The sequence below is a fragment of the Eurypyga helias genome, unplaced genomic scaffold, assembly GCF_000690775.1.
Source record: "Eurypyga helias isolate BGI_N326 unplaced genomic scaffold, ASM69077v1 scaffold12898, whole genome shotgun sequence".
In the NCBI taxonomy this organism is placed as follows: Eukaryota; Metazoa; Chordata; class Aves; order Eurypygiformes; family Eurypygidae; genus Eurypyga; species Eurypyga helias.
The window spans coordinates 7,142-22,792 of record NW_010266354.1 but is presented as its reverse complement, the minus strand read 5'-3'; the positions used below and the strand labels follow the sequence as shown (position 1 = coordinate 22,792).

The following is a 15,651-nucleotide window of genomic DNA, read 5'->3' as shown; positions in this document are numbered from 1 at the left end:
ACACCAGCCAGTGCATCGAGGAGGCAGCGGAGGAGCCTTCCTCCTTCTGCAGGCAGGCAGGCAGCATCTCCTGCACGCTGCAAGACACTGCAAACTGGTATTATCAGAAAAACGAAAGGAAAACAACTTTGATAGGGGCATGAGGTGGATAACTTTCCTACACAGCTCTGCAGTTTTACCACACCACGTCAGTTTTAACCGGCAGCAGAAAGGCTGACTGGTTGCAGACACAGAGATTCAGGCAGATGCCCAGTGCAACGGGCTGGAAACAGACCAAGCAGGTAGTCCTGCCTGCTCTTTTTCCCTTCTCCGCACAATTAAGGTAAACTTATAGTTATCATCCCTACCAGTGTCTCTACTCCCCCTGAACAGGCCATGTAACAGAAAAAAGCAGATTTTAGAGAATGCAACTCCTCTGGAAGTTCACCCCTTCACCTGTACACATTAGTCAGTGTGAGTACCGGTGCAGCAGAATTGCTCGGTCAGAGACAGCAAATGCGTTCACCAGCGCAGGCGTAAGGAGCTACACACTGGACCACCCACTAAACTGCATAAACAGGCTTTTGCCGATGAGCAGGTCAATCCTTCCCATCCAGTGGAGTAGCAGGCTCAGTAGTGTGGGATTCCAGGAAGAGGAGAGTTATTTTGTGCTTGGAAACAAAGATCCAGACCCTCCTCTGTGCTCCATTTTAAACACTTCAAATTCCTGAACTGTGAATTTAAATCATTTATAGATGTGGCCTTGAACTGAAGTAACAACAAACAATTGACAAGTGTTTAAGCATTTTTTCTGCCAGGTAAAGTCGTAAGAAACTGTCAGGGTGTCAGCTAAAGTACTATTCTACAGCAAGGTGGCAACATTATAAATTCACACATAGTCCAAGGCAAATTCACAAGCAGTCCAATAGATTGGGGCTACTACTGAGAAGACTGACATGGTCCCTACTGCACCCTGCAAGCTCCACGCTAGGGACCGAAGTGCCATTTTTCACCACTGCCTTCAGGTACAACAAGCAGAAAAGGAAATCACTGAAATGCCTTAAGCTGTTTCAACCTCATGACCACCTACATCACCATGACTCGCCGAAAAACCATGTTACTTACCTGAACACTTCAAGTCTGAAGAGCAGGATCACACCACCTACATTTGACAGCTCCTTAACGTGCCATACATGACCCAGTCCCAAAGACAGACCATAACATTTCATGAATACTACCCTGCACATTCTCTCCAGCAGAAGCCTTCGGAACACACTCACAAGAATACACTGTCTCAGTCAATAAACCGACTTCCACGGCAGCAGCTGGCGGTCCCACTTCCATTTAATTTGTTTATAAAGTTTACCACGTTTACCACATGGCTTAGCAGAGAGGAGCCGGTTGCTCAGCATCAACCACCTCAAAGCTATTCTGCCTCCCGTAGGGGAAACGGCACGGGCGTGCTGCTCCCCACCTTCTCTATCCATTAGAGTTACACATTAAAAGGCCTATCGAAGTCTACTATTTTAAAACCAATCGTGTGAAAGATTAAAAACAAAAGGGAAGCATTGAAGAAACTTCAAGATATTTGCACCGCACAAATTTAGTCCCAACATGCACGCTGTCATTTGTTGTCTTAATTAGTGTCTGAACTCCAGAGTGCTTCACCTATTTAAGCAAACACGTGGTGTTTGCTACAGGCTGTAATTTCTTACATGGGACTTGACAAAACGTAATCCATCTCCCAGATGTACATCCACCATAACTCCCTGTTTGAATCTTTTCATTATGCAGAAGTAGCCTTTCATCAGCCAATGACGTTATTTAAAGGGGTGTGCGTGGGAGGGAGCTACCCACTCTCAAACCAGTATTACACAACCTAATCTAAATTACATAAAAACCAGATTCCTCTGCCATGCCCGGGCCTAGAGCTACTTCCAGGTTTAACGCTTTGCTGCAGTGAAAGCAGCTGGAACTTGCGGAAGCACGGTCTTCTCAGCAGGCATTACCGGTTCAGAGCAGAGCGCCTGCCAGGAAGCACAGCCTGCAAACACGACTGCTGATGGGACCACTGGCTACGCACTTCCAGTCAGCTTTGATCATCTACCACGATTTAAATTGAAATGGCTTTTCTTTACTTCCAAGCTTGAAGAAAGGTCCTGCAGACATGCCTATTTATCTCCTAACCAGGTCCCTTCACCCCCCACCCCCCAAAAATACAGGTTTCTCAAGAGTCAGAAAGAAGCAGTGTGCTTACCCCGATCATGGTTAGATTATCTTTAATTCTAGCACCTGGACTTATACAAGGGTTTGCTTAATAATCAAGTTTCAAAGAACGGTTGGACACATTCAGTAAGGTGACAACTGTGCAATACCACTCAGTATTTCAATATCAGGGAACATACTCTTGAATTGTTTAAACACAATCCACAGAACTCAAAATTCAACCACCATCCACAGTTTAACTAAACAATCAGTTAAAAGTCTTACAGTTTAATATTTCACATAATGGTCAGTCTTTAGTAAGGGATACTGAAATTCATTAAAACACAACACTAGAGTTTACTCTATGGGTGTGTTGGGCAGGCACGTAATAGGCCATTCTTGGGTATAACCAGAAGAGTAAGGAGAAGTTTACCACAGTTTGGCAAATCCCACATTTTGTCAGTTAAAAGTGAACTGTGAGAATTAAATACTCATCTTTACATATACACAGTTATGCTGTGAAAGCATATTTGCTTACAAACATATAAAAATACTTGTTAACTAGTTTGATAAGAAAATAATGTATAAAAGTATATAGCAAAAACATTTAATCATCTTTGACAATGAAAAGATCAAATTCATTTTTATATCACATGAAACAAAAACAGCTACAATTTTTGTTTTACCTTAATCCCTTACCCAGAAATACAAAGGAAGACACAATTTGTTTCCAAACAAATGATGTGAATTTCTTAATAAGCTGAAATGCCTCGATCCAGAGCAAGCGCAGGTATTTGGCCATATCCTAATAGTAGTAGTAATCGCCCTGTAGCTGCTCTGGATCCACAAAATAAATACAGTAGACTGTTTTGGCCACTGAAATAAAACTGCAGCATAAATGAGAGATGAAAATTTTTGCTGACAATGAAATTCAGTGTAGGTTTCTTAAGGCTAGCTGAATACTCAAGTCTAATTTAACTGAGGGGAAAAGAAAAAAAAAAAAGGCCAATCCACCCCTTTAAAAAGTATTCTCTATACTTCCACATAGGTCTTTGTAATAGCTAATGAAATGTCAGAAGTAAAAATAAATTAATTCACAAGAGAGAACTTATGCATGACTTCAACACCTTGTCCTACACGGTTTTGTTTCATCTCCTTTGCGAATAAAACTCCACAAGGTGCAAGCTCTTAAGGGAGAGAAGGAAGGAACTGTGGTATTAAAGAAGCAGCCTTAGTGTTTTGCTTTGAGGTCTGCCCCAGGATGACCGAGTCTTCTTCAAGAACTATTCTGCCAGCTTCTTGGACTAAGGCTATTCTGGTGACCACTTTTAGGACATGCACATATAAGGCTAGACCAATACCAGAAGTGATGTAAAAAAAAAGATGGAAAGAAAAAAAAAATCTGGCAGTTGACAGCTTGGTTCTTGGCATTCTCAGAAAATAACACAATGGCAGCCTTTCTTGTCTTTTTCTTTCCGTGTTGGCTCTGGTGAAGGAGGGCACTCCTGTTCTTGAAATTTCCTGGAAATAGATATTTCTAATTAAATTCAGATAATCATCTTCAGTTAAATAAAAATAAATACTGTATTTAAAGTTACTGGTTTTACACTTCTGTAGAGGACGGACTTACTTTTGACACCCAAACTACTGATTAAATGAGTGATAGTTTTGGGGGGGTTTATTTTGTAAAAAAATAATGTTTCTTAAAATAAAAAAGGCCAATCTCAGGTTTAGTTTATCAGGCTTACTTACTGGGTGATCAATAAAACCTGAGAGATTAAGGCGAAGAAATTCTCCTTCAAATACATATTACATTTGTGTAAAAATTTTTCCTAATACACAGGAACATTTTATAACAGAGAGCATTGGTCAAAGTCAACGGGTTACTGATCGAAGTTCACAGGTAACAGGAAGCAGAATCTTTTCAGCTATTTCCCAACCTATTTCAATACATTTGCTCTAACTATCCATTAATGCAGGGACATTAATTATCTGGTCTCAAGTTATCATACCTTATAACTCTGACAAGTTCATGAAAAGCTTGGTCTACATTCAATCTGATTTTTGCTGAGGCTTCCATGTACGTTACTTTAAGTTGCCGTGCTAGCTGCTGACCCTCCTCTTGCGTCACCTGTAACGGACATCAAGCGTTAAGCTCAAGGCTTCTGCAGGCACATTCCTATCAGCAGACACTGCATATACCTCTTAAGGATCAACTTCCCCTCAAACAATCATGCTTATTTGGCCACAGAATGGCTTCCACACCATCCACATGATACAACTGGGAAACAAACCACATGATACAGCTTTTTAAAAGTCTTCACTTGCATTGGAAAAGGTTTCTGCAATAGACAAAGACCCTCCAAGGAACTTCCCTTAGTGCAGCTGCCCCATCTTCACTTCAGTTCTGCATAAAACCAAAAATTTTCCTTCACAGGTAAACAAGAGTCCCTCGCTCTGCAAAGCAAGTGCTGCAGCCAATATCTGCTGGACTGCTAACAGAACTGTGAAGACTACTGCTAAATTCACCTTCTCCCTGCCCCAGCTAACTCTGGAGAAAAGAAAATAATAATCAGATCACTACTTTTAAAACAAGAACTGATGGTTAGCTTCTGAATCTTTACATGATCCACTTACGACAGCAAAATATTCATCCAGCCAGTTTTAAATGTAGCTTAAATTACAAGAGATCTAAAAATGCATGGGGACTTCAGGCTACCCAGATATACTAAAAGAAACCCTGTCTACCTCTTGACTCCTTGTGACAAGAGAGAAAAGGGCGACAAAGAGTCATGATGCTCGTTATTTCCTCTTTGTCGCCGTCTTCTCTCTTGTCACAAGGAGTCAAGAGGTAAAGGGTGACAAAGAGGAAATAACGAGCATCATGAAGAGTTGGTATAAAATTTAAAGCAGTGACGCAGAGGGCAGGAAGCCAGGGGACCACTATAGGAAGGAGGAATAACTCAGTCACAGGGCAAAACCAGAGATCCCTGCGTATTTCTGGATGAAGTAGAAAGCAGCAAGGTCAGACAACAGAAGGTCACCCTGCGCAGTGCCAAGCTTGCAGGGCTTCAAGGGGAAGGTCATCCACAGGGCCATGGAGGAAAGGGCAGCTTTCAGTGATAAAAGGAAGTACAGCATCTTGCCAAGACAATGGCTAGAGGAAGAAATGTCAAGGATGACACTGCTTTCACAGAAAAACGTTCAACGAGCACACAGAGGACTGGTGTGATGAGAACAAACCCAGTGAGGGTTTATTTTTGATTTGGTTTTGAAAAGGCACTCAGATGCTCACTGAGATTAAGCAGCTACCCAGAAATGGAAATAGGTGGGTATAGAAAAGCATCACTGGCAGTGTTCACCACAGTGCGAGACACAGCAATGCTTTTTAGCTTGCACAATACTTCAGTGGCTACACACAGTTAAGAACCTTCATGCACAGCATCTCAACGTCTGATTCCTCTGCCCTCTGCACGCTCACTGGTATTATATTCATACATTCACTGCTGAATTGAGTGTTTTCCTTTTCTTCATTCCTGCATATCTACTGTAGCCCCAGAAAGTGAGAGGCTGAAGTCTAATCGAAATAAATAACTGGGAAGGAATATCCTGAGGAGAAACCAAACCCAGCCTTTAAACATACATGGTTATTGCTTTCCTCATTACTGTATATAAAGCACATTAGAGGTACAGGTCAAACTAACACTACAATAAAGTCAAGCTGCACTTCCACAACATCCTGCATTTAAAATATTATAGATACAAAGTCAAAGGCCTTACTGTATTTACTAAAACATCTGCAATTGCATAATTCCAAAACAATATTTTTGTCAATCTTACATGTATACTGTCAAGTAGCTTGTGGTCAATTTTAGTGACTTCAACAAAGTCAGTTTAAAAAAAATATTTGGTTTTGGGCACACTACAGAAGTATTTGCAGTGCCCAAGCTGTAAATTAGAGGCCAGCACATACCAGGTTCCATTTTCAAATGCTGAGGGAAGTGTTCTAAGTATAAACATAGAAATACTTGAAAACAAAAATATGAATTTGCATCTTTTTACTCTCCCATCTCAAGTATGACAACCCTGTGTCATGACAGGCTTTTCAGTAAGTGTGACTGGAGAGCTAATGAAACGTCACCAGCAAAATAAAAACTAAGTCTTTTTCTTCAAAAGAACACTACTTTGACAGGAGTAAAAAGAGATCCATGGATTCTTCTAGTAGTATCTGTGCATGTGCGTGTTGGTTGTGCACTGAGTGTCTCTTAGCTTTAGTCACGCTGTACACGAATGGGAAACACGATGCTTATCATTTGCTATAGGATATTTTACTGTTTGGTTTTGGATATCGTTCACTCATTCATACTGTTCAGACATTTGGTAAAAGTTTCTCAAATTAAACACCACTACAGAAGATGGAAGTGAGCAAGTCAAACAGGGAAAAGCTTATTCCCCAAGTTAACCGTTGTCTTACTGAAAGAGTTTCCATCTCAGCACCTGCACAAGAATCTTGTGACCATCTCTCACATGGCCCTCCCTCTTCACTACTGCATCTGAGAACGGTCAGAAATACAATCATTTCTAAAGTTTCTATTTTTTCCTCCACCTAAAGCAACTCCTAACCTAAGACTGCATCTGCATTTTGCACAGACACGTCCGTAATACCAAAGGCCACGTCGTACTCATGACAGAAGGTTACAGTTGTCTCCTCAAGTTTGAGGGGAATCCACTCCTACCTCCCTGCAGTCACGAACCCGATTTTCTGCCTCACCAGCCCACCCACAACTGCTGTTGTTCCCACTTACAGTGGGCTACCGTAAGGCTGTCCTGCAGGGGTAGTTCACTACCCACTAATTCTGGTTTGTCTGCATTCTCATACAAAAGGCCACCCTGGTACACACCAAGTGCGGTTAACGAGCACTGACACGCACTCCAGACTGCCTTGCTGCATTCAAATACTGCCTGACTGCTGGTTATCTAGAAAGCTCAAAATCAGGCAAACCACGAGAAGACCTGAAGGTACGATCCACCTGTTAGAACAGAGGTATATGGCCATAAAATCTGCCACCTCAAGAAGTTGCTGTCACACTTCCATACGTGTACAACAGTTAAGAGAAAGGCCAAACCAAAATACTAATGAACTCGGGTAGACCACCACCCTGGTCCCCATACCTATCCACATCCTGGAATAAGCCAACTCAGGCCAAGCTATCCGTGAAGCATCGAGTCTGCAAAAGCAATGTATTAAGTGCCTGTTTGCTAGCATCTAGGCTGACGCTGATCAAGGTCAAAGCACGAGGCTGCTTGCCTGGGATCATCAGCTTTGCTCATCAGCTGTCTGTGCATAAACTGAAGTCACATGGACCTCTCTAAAACCCTGCTTTAAAGGTGCTGCTGCACAGATGATCTGAGCACTAGGTCATTGTACTGGTTCAGTCATGACGTAAAAGCAAAAGCTAGTGTTTAATGAAACCCAAGCACTTTCCTGTTGCAACTTGGATTTTCCTTGAAACCTTGCCACCCAGGAAATGATCAGACTTGACCCCGTTTAAACTAGCAGTTATCATCTACAAAGCCACAGATACCCTGCAACGATAAATCTACTCCTCTGTCAGCAGTGGTTGTTACTGCAACATCTGGTGCTCTGCTGAACTGTGTTACTGCAGAAACACCCGGTGTTGGTGGAGTCATATGGAAGTAACCCATTTAAGAGAAAGAATGCAACACAGCATTTATTTTAATGAAAGAACAATGAGAGGTGGTGATTCCATTTTGGTTTCACAGTCACTGGTCTATGACTGACAGGGGAATCTGGAAACACAGGTAACTATCTGTTATCATGCAAGGACATTCTAAAGATAAATGCTTGCTCATCCTCTAATAACTCATTTTTCTTTGTCAACCTAGCCTGTGGATTTTGAGGACTTTGCCTCTCATACCATAAGAGACAAAGTTACAAGAAGTCTGCTTAATTCCATTTATCTACACAGTTATTACCACAGCAAATTGCTATTTCGAACTCCCTCTTCCATCTCTCTTCTTCCAAAAGGACCTGCGAGTTGGATGAGGGTATATTACAGCCACCACTATTTTAGACTACACCTTTGGTATGCCCCAACACTTCATTAAGATTGTATTACCCCGTGTGCGCTTCTGCTGTACAACCCACTTCATGTATTTCTTGAGAAACAGTCACCTCCACACAAGGTTTATTAGTTCTGCATCATTTGCATCTGCAAGAATGGGATGACAATGATAGTACTCTGTACTGCCTTCAGCTACAAAGCACAGTTACTGGCATGAAGGTGTGGTCACATCTACACATTTAACTCTTTCAGGCTACAAGAAGATTTGTGTGTTAACTCTACTGAGCATCGTTTGCTGATGAAAACAAAGTTAATTTAGTTTTATGACCTCAGAGGTAACATAACACACGCTCTCTATCTTGCTGGTTTGCCTCCTGTCTTTCAGAAAAAGGTGGCAGATACCTAGTTCCTTTCCTCTAAAAACTCATACCCAGCTTCCCGATTTTCTAAAAATGCTACTTGAATTCTGAAGCTGAAAAGTGCACATTTGTGATTAAACAAGGCAACTTCTTCCATAACTGCCAGAGAAGTAAAAAGACTGCAGTGTGACACCCTAGCCAGGCTGACCAGATTTTCGGTGTAACCAACGTGAGGCCTGACAAACCAGCAGACTGAAAATGTAAAAAGTGCAGAGGACTAGCAATTCTCACATTTTTGCCCACAAGTTACAGCCTGGGGACACCCCACACTTCTCACTCACCCCAGCACTCCTACCCAAGGTGAGAGTATCATTGCCTTTGCCCCCAGAGGGCAGCTGCGAGTGCAGCAAACCTCTGTAGCCAGAGCAGGATGACCTTGCTTGTCAGGGTAAAGCTTTTCCTTACTTGGGGAGACATGGTGGCAGGACTAGTTTTCAGCCAGATTCACACACTGGTCCGACTCACTGACTGGATGCCTGCATCGAGAGTTCAGGCGAGGGAGCAGGAACAACCCCACTGACCAGCAGACACTATGGCTGCGTGTAACATCCAGCTGATAACATCTAACTGCTTGCTGCTGCCAAAAGGCGAGGTCCCACTTTCCTCCCCCCCACTCCAATTCCTCCCTGCTCTGCTCAGAGCCACAGTCCCACCCCTTCCCATGCTTCGAGCCTTGCACTCAAATCTTTCTGCAAGCTGATTTAACTCACACGGGTCCCAGAAAGCCATTCCAGCTCATCTGTTTTTCTCCCCGTCTAGAGAGATGATTCAACTCACAAAGTGCTTCAAGTGAGAACTAGGGCCTTTTTTTGAAGAGCGGGAACGTGAAGTCAAAGAGGGAAGGGAGCCTCTCCCTTCTGGGGACCGATTATGTCAGCTCTGCATCCCCAAACCATCTCTTCAGACTGACTTAAGGCCAACTGAAACACACCATGTGTGAAACACGGCACAGGGAAGGGGCAGGAAAGAGGTTAAGAACAAATAAGTGGCTGCTTCAGCAACCCTAGAACTGCTTTTTCAGCTGTCTAAACCCCAAATTCTGATGGAGTTAAACTCACCAATTTGCATGTAAATTGTTCAAGTGATGGCATCGAAAGTTATGCTCATCAGTATCTAACTAATTAGGGCAATTAATGGAGCCATAAAGAGCAAAAGGGGCTTTTGGGAACATATGCTTTAATTTGTGTTCTGACATAAGCAGCAAAAATGAAGTTAAGCAATTTGAAAACAGCTGCTTTGAGCCTGAGTGTGTACCAGCCCGTCATCACCTGACAAGGCAGCTCAGAATCAGGTACAGAGAGACTAGCAGAACAGGTGACAGGCACCTATCCCTTCCTTTAAGGAAGAAACAGATGCGGTGTAACAAAATTAGGAGGGTGGAGGAGAGAGAACAAAGTTCATAACTGATTCCAGAATTGGATCTACGGGATTACCAACTGCATCTATAGGTACCCTCCGAGCACTGGGGCTGACAGTGATGTTATTCCCCTCTCAAAGAGGCTAGATGTCTGTCCTTCAGCAATAACCATTTGCACAGCAGTTCAGTTTCACCTACATGGTCTCCATGCCAACATTTGTGCAGAAGATAAAGTACATTACTTTCCAGGACCTCCAAGGTTAAATTCAGGAATATTGATGGGGGCAGGATGGTAACTGGAGGAGTGAGTTTCACTCCTGTCTCAGGGACAGGCCAATAAATTCTGTGCATGAGTGAGCACATGAAGTTACTTCTGATTGGTCCAAGACAGTAAGTCATGTCCTGATACACAAATCTGAGACTATCTTACTGTTTAAAGCTGTCCTGTCCTTGTGAAACTCAAAATAATTACAGCAATTTTAGTTTATATAGTAAACTTCTTAAATAAAGTTGCTGAAAATTAATACAAGTTTGACACCTGTTCTTTTCATACTGATGTAGTAAGATTTTCATTTCAGCTCAGATCAGTTTGATTCATGAAAAAAGTTAAGAATAAATAGGGAATGCAAATTCAAAGCTCCTTCTTTAAAAGATTTAGTTTAGAATTATCTATGATCTTAGAACTAGAAATCTACTAGTTTCAAAACTTTAATTTTAAGGTACATAAATATGACTAATTGTGTTCCAACTTTTAAAGCTTTAAGTTGGTTATGCAGAAGATGAGTGGCCAAATAGAAAAGAGTGAATAGCTGATCATTTAAACATAACAGCAGTGAACAGTAAAGGGAGAAGCACTGAAGTCTCAGGAAGGTTAGAGCTAGTGCTGGAATGCTCTCTGCTTGGCACAGCGCACTATGGTGAGTAACAGAACAGCGGCAGCAGGCACGTTCATGCCTGAGTAATCAAGTCATGACAGAAAGCTCCCAACTCTTGTATGTGAATAGACATGGTCTCAACATAACCCCACTGACTCAGACAGAAGATGTGCTGTATGTGGAATGCCATCATACTTCCAAGATTCTTCAAGTACAGAAGCTGAGTAAGGTCGTGTTTCTTGCACTGGAATTAGTATATGATTTTTCCAGTTGTTTCTCGTTCCCACTCTATCTATGGGAGGAAAACTGTAAAAGTTTCTAGAAAAAAGTGAACAGTAACTAACAGCAAACAAATTACCTGTCTTTGGTGGTCCAGATCTGCTTTATTACCGACTAGAATCATGGGAAACTCATCACGATCTTTCACTCGAAGAATTTGTCGCTGAAACTTATAGATTTCTTCAAAACTGTAAAAGAACAGAAGTAGAGCATTAGTGCACTAATTCACACATTCTCAGGTTCTGTGGAAGTTCAGAAATGATGAGTCACCTATTTGGACTCACCCTGCCATGCCACACAAGCAGAGACAGCTGCAGGCACCAGTCACAGCATGACCAGTCACAGACTCATTCCACACTCAAACTACAAAAATCCTCAAGTTAGCAGTGTGCTAACCCCTCTGGACTCAGGTGGGGCTGCAGGGCACGCAAAATGCTTACTGTGTCTCAATCTAGAGAAAGCTGGATGCCAATGTGTTGCAGAGAATCAAGCAACCACAGTCTGTTCCACAAATACTGGCTTTGGAGTTCAACTCTGGCTAGAATATTCAAACTGCAGCTTAGAGACCCTGCTAATCAATGTTTCAGCTGACAACCTCCACAGCTGCTTCTAGGTGTTTGGGGGAAGGCATCAAAGCTGCAAAATTGTTTCCTGAAGAACAGAAAAAAGCAGGGCTAAATAATCAGAAAGCTTTCCAGTTATCAAGTTATACCAGGTAGTGATGGTCTTGAAGTACTAAGGAACATTCCAGCAGTGCTTAAGGGATGGTGAGCAAAGCAGAAAGCTTCTCCAAGGTCAATAGATTTAACAAGCTAAATTTTGGCCTAAATAAGGATCATATATCTCAAAAGTAAACACTGTTAAAGCTGTATCACTGCATAAGGAGCTTCAGCACAGATGCTTGCAGACAATCACATATCCTTTGGAGCACAGACTTCCCAAGCACTACATTTAATTTCAGGCATATAGTCTGAAGCCATTTACTTAAGATTTGAAAACTGAAATTTAAAAGCAAGATGATAATCAGTAAGAAAGCTGTATTTAAAAAAAAAAAGTCAGATAAGACAAGGCCAATTCACCTCATCCAGATAAAGCCATCATGAGAAGAAAGGTGAATTAGAAGGAAGGTACACCACTAAGCACAGCTGGACCTTCACTTGAAATATGGTGTTTCCATACTCTGCTCAGAGGTCTGTAGCAGAGAATTGACAGTTACCAACTAAGTCATCCAGATTTCTTCTTCCTTCAGAATTGATTTCCACCACACAAGCAGGACAGAAACTGCTAGCAGATACTTTACTGACGGGCAGAGGAAGTCTTGAATCAAATGGGTATCAGAACTCTGAATGACTCTTTTTGAAAGCTCTGCTCTTCAAAAGTCTTTGATTTCAGGGACAGCAATATGCAGGCTGAATGTGTCAAGATCTGCTTAAAATGAAGCGGAGCCGTAGCCAGAAGAGCAAATAAAAACTTGCGAATTTTTAGATAAACCAAGGAGTTCTCATGACTACTTCAAAAAATCAACATAAATAATTTCACTACAGAGGACTGTAAACACTAGTGTCAGTATGTCTTAAATCCACAGACCCAGATCTCTCACAGAAGTCTAAACATCTCTTCTGGACAGCACATCAAGGTGAACTTCTGTTTAGCAATGTAAGTGTAACACACACGGATCCAATGGGAACACACTCAGGCTCCACAGAATATTTATCTTCAGTAGAGCTGTTAAGATCAGAATTAGCTTATTAGAGCAGAGACATACCCTGAACTGGATACACTCAGAAATCCAGTGAAAGTCACTTGATGTTGATGAGCACAGGGCAAGGGGATATTTCTAAGAACTGATGAGACAACATAGCACACTGCCCTTCGTTCAAATTTCTGTCAGCTCCAGGAAAGTACTGTTCTGGACTGCCATGAAGTGCTTAAAGAGAGTTGTCATTTTTCTTGTGTATGCTTTCAAGCCATCCACTGACAGAAACAGACACTTTCAATAAGTGGTTTAAAATGTGTTTTTGTTCACACCACAGAATCTAAGAGTGAACACATCATTAATGTTTCTGAGATTATTTCAATAAAGGATAAGCAGCAATTGAAGATTAATTATAACTTGTTTCTTTTAATAACTTGACATCAAGCTTACCTTCCTCTATCAGTGACTGAGAAAACCAGCAGAAAACCCTCCCCTGTCCTCATGTACTGTTCACGCATGGCTCCAAATTCTTCTTGTCCTGCAGTATCCAGAACTGAACATAAGCAAAACATTGATTACTACAGTACATGTTCTTAGAGTATTGACTGAGAAAGAAATCCTTCCTAATGGGATTATTGTGAGAGCTTCTTTTGTACATCCTAACTAAGCAGAAATCACTTTTCACAGATACTAATGGATTTTTGCCAAGATTCCCAACAAGTTCTTGGGCTGACTGAATGATTCAAAACCTACCAAGCAAACTGAACAAAGTTTGGTGGACTTCTGCTAATTCATGACCAGCTGAAAAATGCTTAGAGAGACTTGGGGATGGGGCCTGGTAGGGTTGCTGGTTTGTCCTTAAAGAAATCACTGACAAGGGAGAACAAACTTCTAAAGCAAAGCATTTATATTACACTTGGGAGAGGCAGCCTGTAACAGCCAAGCAATGCGTTTTTCACTCCACCTTGTCACCCAGGTAACTACCAGAGTTACATAAATTCTCTTAGTTTTGTAGGCACTAAGGCTTCTTCAAAAATTGTCCGGTTTAAAGAGCGACACACATACATAAGGCAATTCACACCCTGGGAATCTCATTAATAAACCAAATGTAGCTTTTATCAGCCACACACTTAGATAAAAACCACATGCTGCACAGTTGTCACCTGCACTACACTTTATGCAAACACAGGCCCCAACAGGCTTTAGGTAGGCTACTTACTGTCCAAGCGTGCAGCTCTCTCATCAATCACACACTGCTTGGTATACGAGTCTTCAATCGTTGGGTCATAATCCGTCACAAAATAGGACTGCAGAAAACAAAACAAGTTTGTGGGTAACACAAGCACATACCAGACGCTCACCAAGTAAGATGCTAAAACTGTGCCCTTGACAGCTTAGGGAACATAAGCAGCTGTCACCTGTCTACGACTGTTTGCCACTTTATCCAAAAAGATAACAGGGAACAGCTTTCCTATTCCTAGTAAATGCTCACAAATTGTAGTAATTATTAGCAGAGTCACTGAATTTACTGGCTTCCACATAGAACGTCTAATTTTTTCCTAGAGATGTTTGGAAATTCCTAGAATTTCCCAGCAGCAACTTAGTTTCTAGAAGCTTTTAAGGTCTCTAATAACTGCTGAGTTTCTCTGAACTTCTGATAGGATTTCAAACTTTTTTGAAATTCTCAAAAGTTTACAGGATTTCTTCCCCTGCTCCCAGAGCCAGTAATTTCTAGGAAGTGCCAGGATTTTCCCAGCTGTGTATAGAATTCTCTAGCAGTTTTATAACAATTTCTAGCAACACTTCCAGGCAGCACAAGTGGTAATTAGCTTGGAAATTAAGTTCAGTGGATCATCCTTGTTTCCAGAATTTCTCTCCTGATTTTAATGACTTTAAGCACACACCGCCTCCAAAAAGACAACTCCTAAAAGCAGAATAAGCCATGAATCACCTGTGTCACCCACTATCTAAGCACAAGGCTCCCCCAGATACTGCCAGTCTGCTACTTATCACCTGAACTGCAGAGCGAAGCACATTCTGGTACATCTTTCTAGAGACTGGATTACCTGAGCACTGAATTCTGGGGTAACAATACTCTCTGAAGACAACAAGTTTAGATTTCAAAGGATGAATTTTTAGCCTGCATGCAGTCATTGCAAAGTTATCTTCACCCAAAACTAAAGCACGTTGGTGCTTTTGAACTGTGCTCAGATTCCTCCCCCTCTGTGTTCAAGGCAGCAGGCACTGGGGACGTGTACTACCCTGACTGTTCAGAAATCAAGCACACTGGGGATGTATGCACCCAGATGAATGTCACAGTAACTGAACAAGTACTACTTGCTACGTTAGTCAATTCTGTGAGCCAGTAAGAAAACAAGAATGCTCTAAAACTATGTATTGGCTCCTAAGAAGTAAAAAAGGGAGGTAGTGTTCTTGTATTAAGGGATCACCAAAAACATGGTGCACGTCCTTTTTCATGTCAAAATTAATAGTTCTCTACTTAAGTGGCTTTCCCATTCACACAAATTCAGTGATACTAAAAAGATACCAGTGTTCCTCTAAACTTACTAAAGTCAACAGACATCATAGTATGGAAATACAAACAAACAATATAAAAAAAGAAATAACTGACATTATAGCACTAGCCCACTAGCCTTCTCCAGACACACCACTGTCAGCGCAGAATACAGTTGACGCTCTTATCGCAGATACAGTTTTATCCATGTTGCTGTGTATGCTCTTGTCCAGTTTCCAT

At 41.7% G+C, this 15,651-nt stretch overlaps 1 protein-coding gene across 1 annotated transcript; it reads right to left on the bottom strand.

Moving 5' to 3' along the window:
• Positions 1-2,243: 2,243 nt before the first annotated feature.
• On the bottom strand, positions 2,244-14,289 carry RRAS2 (related RAS viral (r-ras) oncogene homolog 2; the record flags this gene model as incomplete). The annotated part of the gene is made up of 5 exons (XM_010157044.1): positions 2,244-3,705; positions 4,197-4,315; positions 11,280-11,388; positions 13,347-13,449; positions 14,116-14,289. Coding segments are annotated over 5 exons (593 nt in total), but the record flags the coding sequence as incomplete, so codon positions are not given.
• Positions 14,290-15,651: the final 1,362 nt, after the last annotated feature.